Source organism: Dromiciops gliroides, chromosome 3 (assembly GCF_019393635.1).
Source record: "Dromiciops gliroides isolate mDroGli1 chromosome 3, mDroGli1.pri, whole genome shotgun sequence".
Lineage (NCBI taxonomy): Eukaryota > Metazoa > Chordata > Mammalia > Microbiotheria > Microbiotheriidae > Dromiciops > Dromiciops gliroides.
This window is the reverse complement of record NC_057863.1, coordinates 472,010,727-472,023,568: the sequence shown is the minus strand read 5'-3', so window position 1 is coordinate 472,023,568 and position 12,842 is coordinate 472,010,727. Positions and strand designations below refer to the sequence as shown.

The 12,842-nt window shown below is 36.6% G+C and overlaps 1 protein-coding gene and 1 pseudogene across 6 annotated transcripts in view; both read left to right on the top strand.

The window, feature by feature from the left end:
• Positions 1-12,842, top strand: part of NBEA (neurobeachin) — a 764,716-nt gene that overhangs the window by 100,141 nt on the left and 651,733 nt on the right. For all 6 annotated transcript variants that reach the window (XM_043991721.1, XM_043991715.1, XM_043991718.1 and 3 more), the window contains exon 5: positions 8,616-8,737. In XM_043991721.1, coding sequence (XP_043847656.1) covers positions 8,616-8,737 — 122 coding nt within the window. The remainder of the gene's footprint in view (positions 1-8,615; positions 8,738-12,842) is intronic.
• LOC122746250 lies at positions 658-1,297 on the top strand (annotated as a pseudogene).

The following is a 12,842-nucleotide window of genomic DNA, read 5'->3' as shown; positions in this document are numbered from 1 at the left end:
AACCTTTTGAAATCTGCTTCCCAGAAATCAAAGCATATAAGACTATGCCTTGGCTTTCTTTTCTTCTATCATAAATCCTTCGAGGTAGTGGTCGTAAGAGTCTTATCGTGTCCATTCCTAAAACCACTTTTTTTCTTGTTAGTAAAAATCTGATACAGTTTAAAATTTCCCTTTGTCCTTCCATCTTTTGAAGAATTAGTTTATCATTAAGGCAAGTTTAAAAAAAGTTATTAATTGCTTTGCAGAGAGAGATCTTTTGATGTGTAGATAATTGAAATCTCCTGTCTGTGCTATATTATGCCTATACTATATTAGGCAGAATTTTGATCTGTTTCCTGAGCTCATTTATTTCCTTTTTATGGACAGGCAGTATGTTGTAAACTTTGATGGCAATCACTTCTCTTTTTCTTTTTATGGATCTTTACCTAAATATTCTCTGCCATGCTGCTTCTGTCTTGTTCTTAGTTTTTTTTTTTCCACATGAGTTCATCTTTTTAAAAATGATTTTTCTCTCTCCCATGCACCCTTTTTATCTGTTCTGTCTCTTTTGAATAAAGGTATGCCCATCCAGAGCCATATTAATCTCATGATTTTTGTCACAAATTTCAGTGGTGAGATCTTTTTGCAACCATCTTCAATCTATGTTACCTTTACAAAATGTCTGGTAGAGCAATAGAAATCATCCCAGACACAGAGCAAGAGTTGCAATAGACCCAGGCTGAGTCAGGGTCTGTAACAGAATCTGATAGTGATGAATCAATACCAGAACTGAGGAGCAGGATTCTACAGGGCAACCACTCAAGAGGCCCAGTTGGCAGCAATTTCTGAGATCAATGAGGAACCAGTTGGTAAAGCAAAACAAAGTCAAAGTGGAAAAAAAAGGGTGAAAGAATATGTTCTAACTGGGACTGCAGCAAATGACAGGGGTTACTAGAGTTGCCATCCAGAATCTCATAATATCTTCTATCATCACAAAACCAGATGTCTACAAGAGTCCAGCTTTAGATACCTAGTTTCTGGAGAAGCCAGGATTAAGGAGCTCTCTCAGCAAGCACAGCTAGCTGCTACTGAAAAATTGAAAGTTGAGGGTGAAGCTGCCTCAGTCATATAGGACAATACACAAACACCGACTGTGTAAGAAGAAAGTGAAGAGGAAGAGGTTGATGAAACAGGTGTGGAGCTTAAGGACATAAAATTTGTCATGTCCCAAGCAAATGTATCTAGAACAAAGGTTTTCTGAGCCCTAAAGAACAAGAGTAATGAAATTGTAGATGCTATTATGGAATTAACAATGTAACAATCTGGAGACAAGGACATTTTTTCACTGTTTCATAGAAGGTTAAATGCAACCCGATTTGAAATGTATACTGGTTCTATTAATAAAATTGTGGCTTTTTATTGGATGAAGAAAAAATTTCAATGATAATTATGAGATCAAATCTGCCTCCTTATATTTTTGAACTTCTAGTTCCTCTTATTTGTTGCCTAAACTTTGGTCATGGGTTTTACGGTTGTCTCCTTTCTTAAATTCTGTCTTATAAATTTCTGGGTATCTCAATTGCTATTCATCTTCCTTCATTGTAGTTGTTCTCTCTGGTGTTTAGCTTGGCGGTTTTAGATAATTTTTTTCCCATTCTACCTCAACTTTTTAATTGTAATGACATTTTCATTAGATTTTCAAGATACCAGGCAAATGTGTTCTTACCATTCTTACTTCTTTTCTTAATATATATTTTAATATAGTATTTTATTATTTTCTAGTTACAGGTAGAGATAGTTTTCAACATTTGTTTCTATAGGATTTCTAGTTTCAAATTTTTCTCCTTCCCTCCTCTCACACTCCCTCCCCAAGACAGCAAGCAATCTGATATAGGTTATATATGTACAATCACATTAAACATATTTCTGCATTAGTCATGCTGTGAAAGAAGAATCAGAGCAAAAGGAAAAAACCTCATAAAAGGAAAACAAAAAAAGTGGAAATAGTATGTTGCAGTATGCATCTAGATTCCACAGTTCTTTTTTTCTGGATTTAGAGAGCATTTTCTCTCATGAATCCTTTGAAACTATCTTGGACCATTGTGTTGCTGAGAAGAGTCAAGAGTATCACAATTGACCAACACACAATGTTGTTGATACTGTGTACAATGTTCTCCTGGTTCTGCTCATCTCACTCAGCATCAGTTCATGTAAGTCTTTCCAGGTTTCTCTGAAATCCACCTACTCATCGTTTCTTCACATTGATTTCTTTAAAACTTTGTGTTCTAAGTTTTCTTCCTCCTTCCCTCCTCAACCCTCCATATGGAATTAAGCAATTCAATATAAGTCATATATGTGCAATTATGCCAAGCATCTTCATATTACTCAAGTTGTAAAAGAAAATAGAATAGCTTTAGCAAGAGGAACTAACAAATAAAATTATACTTCAGTCTGTATTCAGATACCATCAGTTCTTCCTCTGTTGATGCTTTTCATTTTTCAAATGTCCTTCTGATAGCATCCTGCTCATCATTTCTTTCACAGTTACTATTGCTAACAGTATTACCTTTAATCCTACTTTCTCTTCAAAAAGTCCCTTTTGAGCACTTCCAGGGCCTGAGACCAATTCATATTTTTTTTTTTTGAAGCTTTGGATGGAGGAGCTTTAACTTTGTAATTATCTTCTTCTTCTGAGGGTGTATTCTGGTCTAGCTTGCCCTCAAAGCAGCTTTCGATTATCTGCTGTTTTTTCTGCTTACTCATCTTGATCCCCTATTTCTTTGCTTTTAACTCCTTCTTAAAGTGTAGTGTTGCTTCCAGGACACACTGTTCTGAGCTACAGCTTGGCCCAGGGCGTGATTGGGCTTTTTCTCAGCCTGCCTGACCTGTGAGTAACCATGGCCTGCTTTCACTTTGATCCGGAAACAGAAGTCTGATTGAAATCTGATTCTCTATGGTCAAAAGCTTGGCATGCCTGTGCCCCTCCCCCACTGGGTCTGTCTCTCAACTTTCCTTGCTGGTGTAGAGTGTGGGCGCCCTGCCCCAGTTCTAGCAGAGACTGCAGTTATTCCACGCCCAACTGCTGGACCCCTTCACTAATCTACAAGCTGAGCTTCAGAAGAAGCAGCTGAAGATTCTGAGGCTCTGGAAGCACAGCCTGCTCGAGGTTGGTCCTGCTCTGCATTCTGTGCTCCGCATTCTGTGCTCCGCTCTCAGCCTGAACAGCAGGTGATCTCAGTCACCTAATTAAGCTGTCTTTGGCTGGAAAAGAGTGTCACTATGTTCTTATGTGGGTTGTGTTGCTCCAAGAGTTGTCTTATCACATTATTTTTGGAGGTATGTGGACAGGTTTTCCGGAGCTGGAAGAGTTATAGCCTTTCTTCTGCCATCTAGGCGCCGCCCTGAAACATTTCCTCTTAATAGATTTTTGATGTATTGCACTACTGACTAGGAGTCTGCTCTCTGTATTGTAAGCCATGTTCCAGAAGTCCAAATATAGTATACTATTTTCACATCATTACTCCCTTTTTAGCTATTCGCCAACTTCAGAAATCATTTTTTTCCTACATGCTTTGTCCTCAATAGGCTACACTGAGGAAAAAAAAAAACAACAAACCAACCCTAAACCATTTAAAAACTATACCAAACTAAGACTTATAACCTCAGTTTTTTTGTCCACAATTTCATAATCTTTGGTAATAGTTTTTAGGCTCCTCCTGGAAGAAGTGGGTAGAACTCACCAACTGTGTTGAGTCTTGGCTATATGCCCTAGGAAGACAATGATCTCCTCTACTGTTGTTATGTCATGACATAGGTGCCTTAATATCCTTGAGTAGAGAATAACCAAATTGCCACTATTTTTTCTTTATATCCCTCATTGTATGATTTCTTATCTGGCAGCGTTTGTGGGTCTTTTACATAATTTCTTAGAAGATAAGATGTGCTTCATTCTCAGAACATTTTTCTTTCTTAATGAAGATGTTCATTGGGTTTTTGGTTTTGGTTTTGGTTTTCACTGAGTAGACACACCTGTCCTTTTCCTTCCATTCCTTCTTTATGTGGTACTCTTTGATTCTCTAATATCTTACCTAGAATGAAGTTTCCCCTTCTCCCAGGCATCTCTTCCTTCTCCCATTAAGAACTGATTTTTTTCTTTTAGAAACACTTCATTATCCCCAACCAAGAGTGTGGAAAGATAGTTCTTGAGATCTTTCACTTCTCTTCCAAGAGGGAAAATAGTGTACACTTGGAACACAGTTACTTGTATGTGGCCTTAATGCAAGCATCACATGCTCATTTCACATTTCTGCAGAAATGTTTCCATGATGATTGAGATTTTCAGTCTAATTTTTTTGGGGGGGGTGGCAATGGGGGTTAAGTGACTTGCCCAGGGTCACATAGCTAGTAAGTATCAGTGTCTGAGGCTGGATTTGAACTTGGGTACTCCTGAATCCAGGGCCGGTGTTTTATCCACTGCGCCACCTAGCTGCCCCCTCAGTCTAATTTTAAGAAAGCTACCTGTGAAGGGGGCAGCTAGGTGGCACAGTGGATAGAGCACCGGCCCTGGAGTCAGGAGTACCTGAGTTCAAATCCTGCCTCAGACACTTGACACTTACTGGCTGTGTGACCCTGGGCAAGTCACTTAACCCCCATTGCCCCGCAAAAAAAAAAGAAAAAAAAGAAAGCTACCCGTGGCTGTTTATACCTCACCTCTAAGCATCCAAGTTCTTTACTGCAAGTTATCCTGTGTTAACTTGAAAGTTCCACACAAGTATCTTTTTTATTAACCTAAACCATTCCATAGTAGCATCAACCTACTTGTGTCAACTTATCAGTTTCACTAGCTTATCTTACCTACTAATACACTTTTACAGTTTGCTTTATTGTCTAATATATTCTACTCATTCTTTCTTTGCCTCTCCAACTACTTTATCTTTTTCCTCTTCATTCAGTCTTTTTTTTAATGTGAAAAATCATTTTATTAGGGAAGCAAATTTATTTTTGAAATTATATTAGTGAAAATCTTAAGATAAAGTGTTTCTCTTCTCCAGCTTTTTGTAATATGACTCTGGCTCCTTAACTATAAAAGTGTTATGCTGTCCTCCCAACACTTCAGTCAGTCTATGATCTCATGCATGAGGATGTGCCCTCCATTGGTGCTTAATCTTTGCCTTATAAGTCATATTTGGTTCTTTCCCCTGTTCTCTCATATTCTCCACAAAGCTACCCAATGTGCCTTTCTCTGACATTTTAATATTTTGTGGGTATCAGTTCATCACTTAGATTGTCCATCTGTTATTCCCTAATGCCTACTACAGGACTTGTCTATCTTCTTTTCCTATCTTTGATTTCCCTTTCTTACCATAATTTTTTTGTGGGGCCATGAGGGTTAAGCCATAACCTTTTATAATCATAAACACTGGTTATTAGTCAAAATAGGCACTTTTGCCCACTAGATAACTAACTCTCAGTTGCACTTGGATTTGGTGAAAACTTTGATTCTTCAGAAATTGCAATGTTCTAAGATTTTGAACATATAGGATCACAGAGAGAAGAACATTGTGTTTAGAATAACTGTTATATTTTATAATTGGTGATTTCAGGCAGAGGAATATAACATGAACTCTGAAACATTATAGGGCTTCTATTTAGGAAAAAATGGATGGATGAAAATACCTATTGTTCAGAATGTAATATGCAAATAAGTACATCAGTTCATATATCTGGAATAGACATTGCAGATGTTTATTGAGTTGGGCTGGGGATCATATATGCAGAAAAAAGTAGACTATCCTGTATTTGGGAAACTGTAGCACATTACTTTTGCATTTTCTTCAACAATAACTTCATTGAATAGGTCAGGTTAAAGATGTTTCAAGTTGTTTTTCATGCATGGTTGACTCTCCAGGGTGTTCGGTGGTCCTCATGGTGAAAGAGCGCAAACTTTTGAACATGCCCCTCCTGCTGAAAGTTCCCTCCCTTCTGGTCAAGTTTTCCTCCCCCAAAAGGGGAGGGGCCTTCAAAAGCTGCGCAGTAGCATGTACAATCTCAGGGTGGGCCAGGTGTGGCCCCTCTCAAATGATTCAGCTAAAACCTTCGATATTAATTTTTACCACAGTATTATGATTTCAATTTTAGATAAACCAAATCTAACCATCTTGTAAATATCAAGGTAGAGTGGTTTAGTAGGCCTTTATAGATAAGGTTCCTTAACTCAGAGCAGCAGTTTAGAATTAAGATAGATTTAGGAGTAATTTGTGTAGAAATGGTATTTTAACCTATAGGAGTAGATGGGACTGCCAGGTTATAAAAGTTTAGAGGGACAAAGAAGATGGCCTGGGATATTTCCTTGGAAGGACTCCTACTCCTAGGAAGAAAATAACAAACTATGAAATTGAGACTGAGAAGGAGCTGTCAGACTGGTAGAAAGAGAACTATTCTCTTTTATAAATATGTTCAGCTTTGTTGTGGTTTAGAAAAGAACAAATATAATCTTATCAATTCATTTAAATTCTATAAGTATTTTTGAGAAACTATTAAATCATCATACAAAATATATGCGTGATCCCTGTTTTCAGAGTGTTGTTGAGAAGACAAGAAATAAATATATGAAATAATTTAGAAACTGCATAAGAAAGTATACATTAAAACAATAAACTTTGATTAACAATGTTCTAGGCTTCTTTGGACCGAATAATAAAATACTATGTTTTTGTAATGACCAATGCAAAATTTGTTGTGTAAAACATCTTGCTGAATTCTAACATTCCCACTTTGCAGAACTTCTAATAGTCATTACTGTTTTTAGTTATCTGGATGAATTTTCTTGGGCTCATGATTTTAAAAATTATGAAGTTCAGGGGCAGGTAGGTGGCGCAGTGGATAGAGCACCGCCCCTGGAGACAGGAGTTCAAATCTAGTCTCAGACACTTAACACTTACTAGCTGTGTGACCCTGGGCAAGTCACTTAACCCCAATTGCCTCACTTAAAAAAAAATTATGAAATTCATCTTTAATCAAATGGCTTTTATATGAAATGAGCATTCAGCAAATATTTGAAGATCTATATATGATGCACTAGTTGCAAAACAGGAAAATAAATTAACATTCTATTTCATTATAATTTTGCAGGTAAGGAATCCAGTGAGACATATAATTACCATCCTTTTAGTTATTGTATATCTAGTTTCAATGTCAAGTTTGTTATCTATTCTTTAAACCAGTGGTATCAAAAACTCAAATAGAAATAGAACTCTACAGAGTACTTATTGACTTAGAAAACCATGAGTTAACATCATATAAGTTTTATTTTATTTTTAACATTTCCTAATTACATTTAAGATGTTTCTGGCCTTTCTTAGTAGTTTTGCTGGCATTTGGGTGAGTTTGGCATCTCTAAGCAACCCTATATGTTTGCTAAATAATGTTTTCGTCCTATCAAATATCTTTATTACATTGCTCTGTGATCAATAAATGTTTTTTTGTTCTCATTTTTATATTCATGAAAGATGATATAGAATGTTGTCATTCAGTTTAGAGAAATTTTAGCAGACATTGCATTGTTAATATGAATTTTATATAATTAGCATTTAGACCAATAACTAACGCAAGGCATTTCTCAATATGTGACTTTCATAATATTTTAACAAAAATTTAATTACTTAAAAATTAAGGCTCTTATTCTAATTACCTTTTTTCTGGTTTACACAAACCAGATTTGGAGAATTAAATTGCCACCTTTATTTTGATCAATATGAAATATGATACGTAGTTGTCTCCTTCCTTGTAACCTGCTCTACAACCTACTGCTAACCACATACCTGCCCCTGCCAGAGACCAAACCCTGGTAAAACTTCAGCCTTGGAACTTCACTTTCAAGGAACACTGTTTCTGGAAAGTCTCACCCATAATTTACTTCACTTCCTCTTATCTGGCCCCTCCCTACAACTTTCTCATTACTCAAACATCTAATCCATACTTAATTCACCTCTTCCTCTACTTCTAAAACCATAAATCATTGGACAATGATTAGATCAACTGTACATGTGAGTCGGGGTCTGTGGGGGGGGGTGAGGGGTGGTAGTGGAAGGGTTTCCTAAAGAGACCTTAAGCTATCTTTTGTCTTCTAAGAAATTATTACTCATTGATCCCTTAATATTAGGTGGCATAACATGATGAACTTCTACTTGTTACATTTTTAGAGAAGACTTTTAACATCATTCTTTTATTCCTCAAGTCTTACTCTTAAAAAAAAATGGCTATTGATATAATCTGCCAAAGAAATTTAATACTTTTTATTTCTAAGCTATCAGTATCATCTCAAAAAATTTATCTGCTAATTATATTTTCTAATTTTTCTTCATGGTAGAGGTATTGAATTAACATTTGGTGGTATTTTTTGCATTTTATATTCTATATGTACTTACATATGCCATTGTATTTATGTGGTATTTACATGTAATTACATACCTATATAGTAGAAATACATATTCTTGTGTATTTTTATAAAAATATTAAATGTTATAACTGATATAGAAATGTTTGATAATATTTATGACTTATTTCCATTCATTGTTAATTGATACTTTTCTTTTTTTCTTTTTTCTTTTTTCTTCTTTCTTTTTTTGGGGGGGTAGGCAATTGCATTGCCTCCTATAGCAAAGTGGCCTTACCAAAATGGGTTTACACTGAATACTTGGTTTCGTATGGATCCATTAAATAACATCAATGTTGATAAAGATAAACCTTATCTCTATTGGTAAGTAACCTCTTTAAATCTGAACATATATTTTAAAAATCTGTTTTACTTATACCATTTATAAGAGCACATTTATGTTAAAATGAACAATTTACATTTGCATACAGCTTTATTTTACAAAGCACTTTTTCCTCCCACAACAGTCCTTTAAGATAGGTTGTATAGGTATTATTATTTTTACTTTATAGATGAAGTAATAGAGGCTCAGGGAGATTAAGTGACAGACACTAAATAACTAGATTTGAAACTAGCTCTCACTAAAATAAGGTACTCTTTCCATTATGCTATGCTGCTTCAACTACATAAATAAAAGATATCAAGAGAAGACTAAATCTGTGTATTTTTTTCCACATGAATTTGAAAATATATGTGTAGTGATTTTCTGGTTTTATTGTTCCAGAGCTAAGCCAACTATATTATCCACTCAGGCTTCTAGGCATATACCTGAGGGTTTAGGAGTGTCTTTCTCTTATGCTACTAACTTGAATTCACTCCCATTCTGGTCTGTCTTCCCTACTGTTAACAGCCAGTAATTAACTCCCCAGTTCCACTTAAACAGTTAACATTTATTCGGTTTTGCACAGGGATATTTCCTTTGAAGATATAGCTAGAACAGAAGTATAATTATTTCTTCCAACACCTGGGGTAGGGTATGCTCTTCCTTAAACTGTCTCTGTCTATAGGAAGTGTAGGCTCATACTTATTACAGTTTCAACCTATCATTGATCCCACCGAGTTCATGGTCAAGTGAACTATTGCCACTGGATGATTCCCTGTCCTCACTACTGCTTCTGGATCCATGGGGCTTTAGTGTTAGACTGGCCAACTGCAAAACCCAGTTTGGATTATACTCATGGACTGCCTTAAGAGACTGGTTCACTCTCCTGACCTTTTGAAATTTACAAGATTGTAGCCATCTTTAGCCTTTTTCTCCCCAAAGCAGAAAGAATAGACACAACAGCAACAGAAGTAACACCTGAGCCATGGGCTCAATGTGCTGGCATAAGTAAAAAGATAAAGGCTTGATTGCCTCAATCCTTCCACTTCCAGGCTTCTCACCTGAATATGGGAGACAGTAAAAAGCCAGACTAAGAGAGAGACCTGGGCTGACGAGTGCCTTTGGAATGAACCTCTGATCTGGCTTCATTGACAATCAAAAAGATACCTTTTTATCACCTGGTCAACAGACAGGAAGCAGTGACAGATGAGAGAGAGAAAGAGAGACAGAGATTGTGCTCACATGCAGCTCACAAAAAGTATGCATACATGCACAAGTATTCATTCTAGATCTTTCACATGGAAATGTTTTAGAAACTTCTTTTGTAGTTACCTTCAGAGCAGTTTATAAAACATCAAATAAGTATGATTATTTTATAGTTTTACCTCTTTCATGACTTAAAACTATAATTCTAGCCTAATCACTTTATAAATAACATTGATTCTTAATGTTATTTGATTGTTCTTATGTCTGGCTGCTTAACCAATGCAAGACAGGGCTGGCACTTTCTTTGCAATTTATAGTCTTAGAGAGTTGCCTTGAGTACTGAGAGATTCATTGACTTTCCAAGGGTTACACAACAAATGTGTCAGAGGACTTAAACCTGTCAAGTGTCAGAGGACTTGAACCAAGACTTTCTGCTTCTGGGACTATCTTTTTGTCCACAATTGCCATCCTGCCTCTCTAAGAGAGCTAGCTAACTTTAAAAAAATCATAACTGGATGCCATAACTGGGATTATTATAGCTAATAGGAAACAAGCATTTATTAAGTGCTTAGTTATTATGTGACCATGGCTCAAATAATGAGCTTCTTATTACAAAATTCAGACTTAAAAAAATAGGGAAAAGCATCAGACCATACATCTCTTATGAATATGAAGTGGAGGTGATGAATAGATTTAAGGGATTAGATCTGGTAGAAGAGTGCCTGAAGACCTATATGGACAGAACTTTGAAACATTTTAGAGGCAATGGCAACAAAAACATCCTAAAGAAAAAGAAGATCAAGAAAGCAAAACAACTGAGGAGGTTTTACAAATAGCTGAGGAAAGAAGAAAGGCAAAAGGGAAAGGAAAAAGGGAAAGATATATCCAGTGCAATGCAGAATTCCAAGGAATAGTAAAGAGAGTCACAAAAGTTCTCTTAAATGAACAATTCAAAGAAATAGAAGAAAGCAATAGAATGGGAAAGACGAGGTCACCTCAAGAAAATCAGAGATATGAAGGGAATGTTTCATGCAAAAATGGACATGATAAAAGACAAAGATGGTAGGCACTTAACAGAAGCAGAAGAAATTAAGAGGCAGAGGAACTAGAGACCAAATTGCCAGCATTCACTAGATCATTGAGAAAGCAAGGGAGTTTGACAAAAAACATTTACATCTGCTTCATTGACTACACTAAAGCCTTTAACTATGTGGATCACAACAAAATATTGCAAGTCCTCAAAGAAACAGGAGTGCCAGATCATCTTACTTGTCTCCTAAGGAACCTGTATGGGGACCAGGGAGTAACAGTTAGAACTGAACATGGAACAGGTGATTAGTTTAAGATTGGAAAAGGAATATGACAAGACTGTGCATTGTCACCTTATTCATTTACTTATATGCAGGGTATATCATACAAAATTTCAGGCTGGATGAATCAAAAACTGGAATTATGGTTGCTGGGGGAAATATCAACAATCTCAGATATGCAGACAATACCATTCTGATGGCAGAAAGTGAGAAATTAAGAAGCCTCTTGATGAAAGTGAAAGAGGAGAGGTAAAGGCTAGCTTGAAGCTTAACATTAAAAAAAAAGAAAAACAAAAACCTTAAGGTCTTAGCAACTGGTCATATCACTTCCTGACAAATAGATGGAGAAAAAAATGGAATCAGAGTCAGATTTTATATTCTTGGGCTCAAAGATCACTGTAGATGGTGACTGCTGCCATGAAATTAAAAAATACTTGCACCTTGGAAGGAAAATTATGGCAAATATGGACAACATGCTAAAAAGCAGAGGCATTACCTTGTTGACAAAGCTCTATATAGTCAAAGCTATGGTCTTTCCAGTAGCAATGTATGGCTGTGAGAGCTGGAGTAAAGGAAAGCTGAGCACTGCAGAATCTGCACTTTCAAATTGTGGTGCTGGAGAAGACTTGAGAGCCATTTGGACAGCAAGGAGATCAAATCAGTCAATACTTAAATAAATTAATTCAGGCTATTCACTGGGGAGTCAAGTTCTGAAGCTGAAGCTTAAATCACATAATGAGAAAACAGTACATGTTAGAAAAGCCCCTGATATTGGGAAAGATTGAAGGCAAAAGGTGAGGGGCTGGCAGAGGATGAGATTGATAGATAGCAACATGGAAACAAGGAACATGAGCTTGGACAAACTTCAGGAGGTAACGGAGGATAGAAAGGCCTACCATGGGGTCATAACAATGTGACAGAAACTTTCATGTGCTGGGTATACAAATACAAGAAAAAGAAACACAATGCCTACCCTCAATGCACTTATGATCTAATGGGGGAAGGTAGGATACAAAAGAATACAAGTAGGGAGCCAATAGAAAGGTACCTATCAGAATGTCATGTCAGAGTTTAGAGAATCAGAATCAGAGCTGGTAAAGATATAAAGGATGGTCAACTAGACTCTTCTCCAACATGGAGGCTCCAGTATGAACTAAAAAATGGGAGAAAAGGGAGAATGGCAGAAAGATGCTTCCAGAAAAAGAAAACACCAGCCTCTGAGTGAAGTTTGAGGTTGAGACAGCTGCTGAGGCATGTTGGCCAAATCCAGAGATCCCGAAGCAGAGCCAGAAGAGGATTGATGGAAGGCTGGCCTGCAACCCTTGCTAAAATGGAGGCCTGGGAGTTAGTCACAATTGGAAGAAGGGGTCTAGCATAGCTAAGGGATGTTCCAGGGTGAGAAGGACACAGGTGCTAAAGAAAGTTTCATGGCTGGAAGAGAAATAACTATAACAATGCCATTCTGATTTGTGCTACACTTTAAAAAGAGAAGGGGAAACGGAATTAGTATTTTTATAGTGTCCACTATGTGTCAGGCATGGTGCTAAGTGCTTTTTACAAATATTATCTCATTTGATCCCCATAACAACCC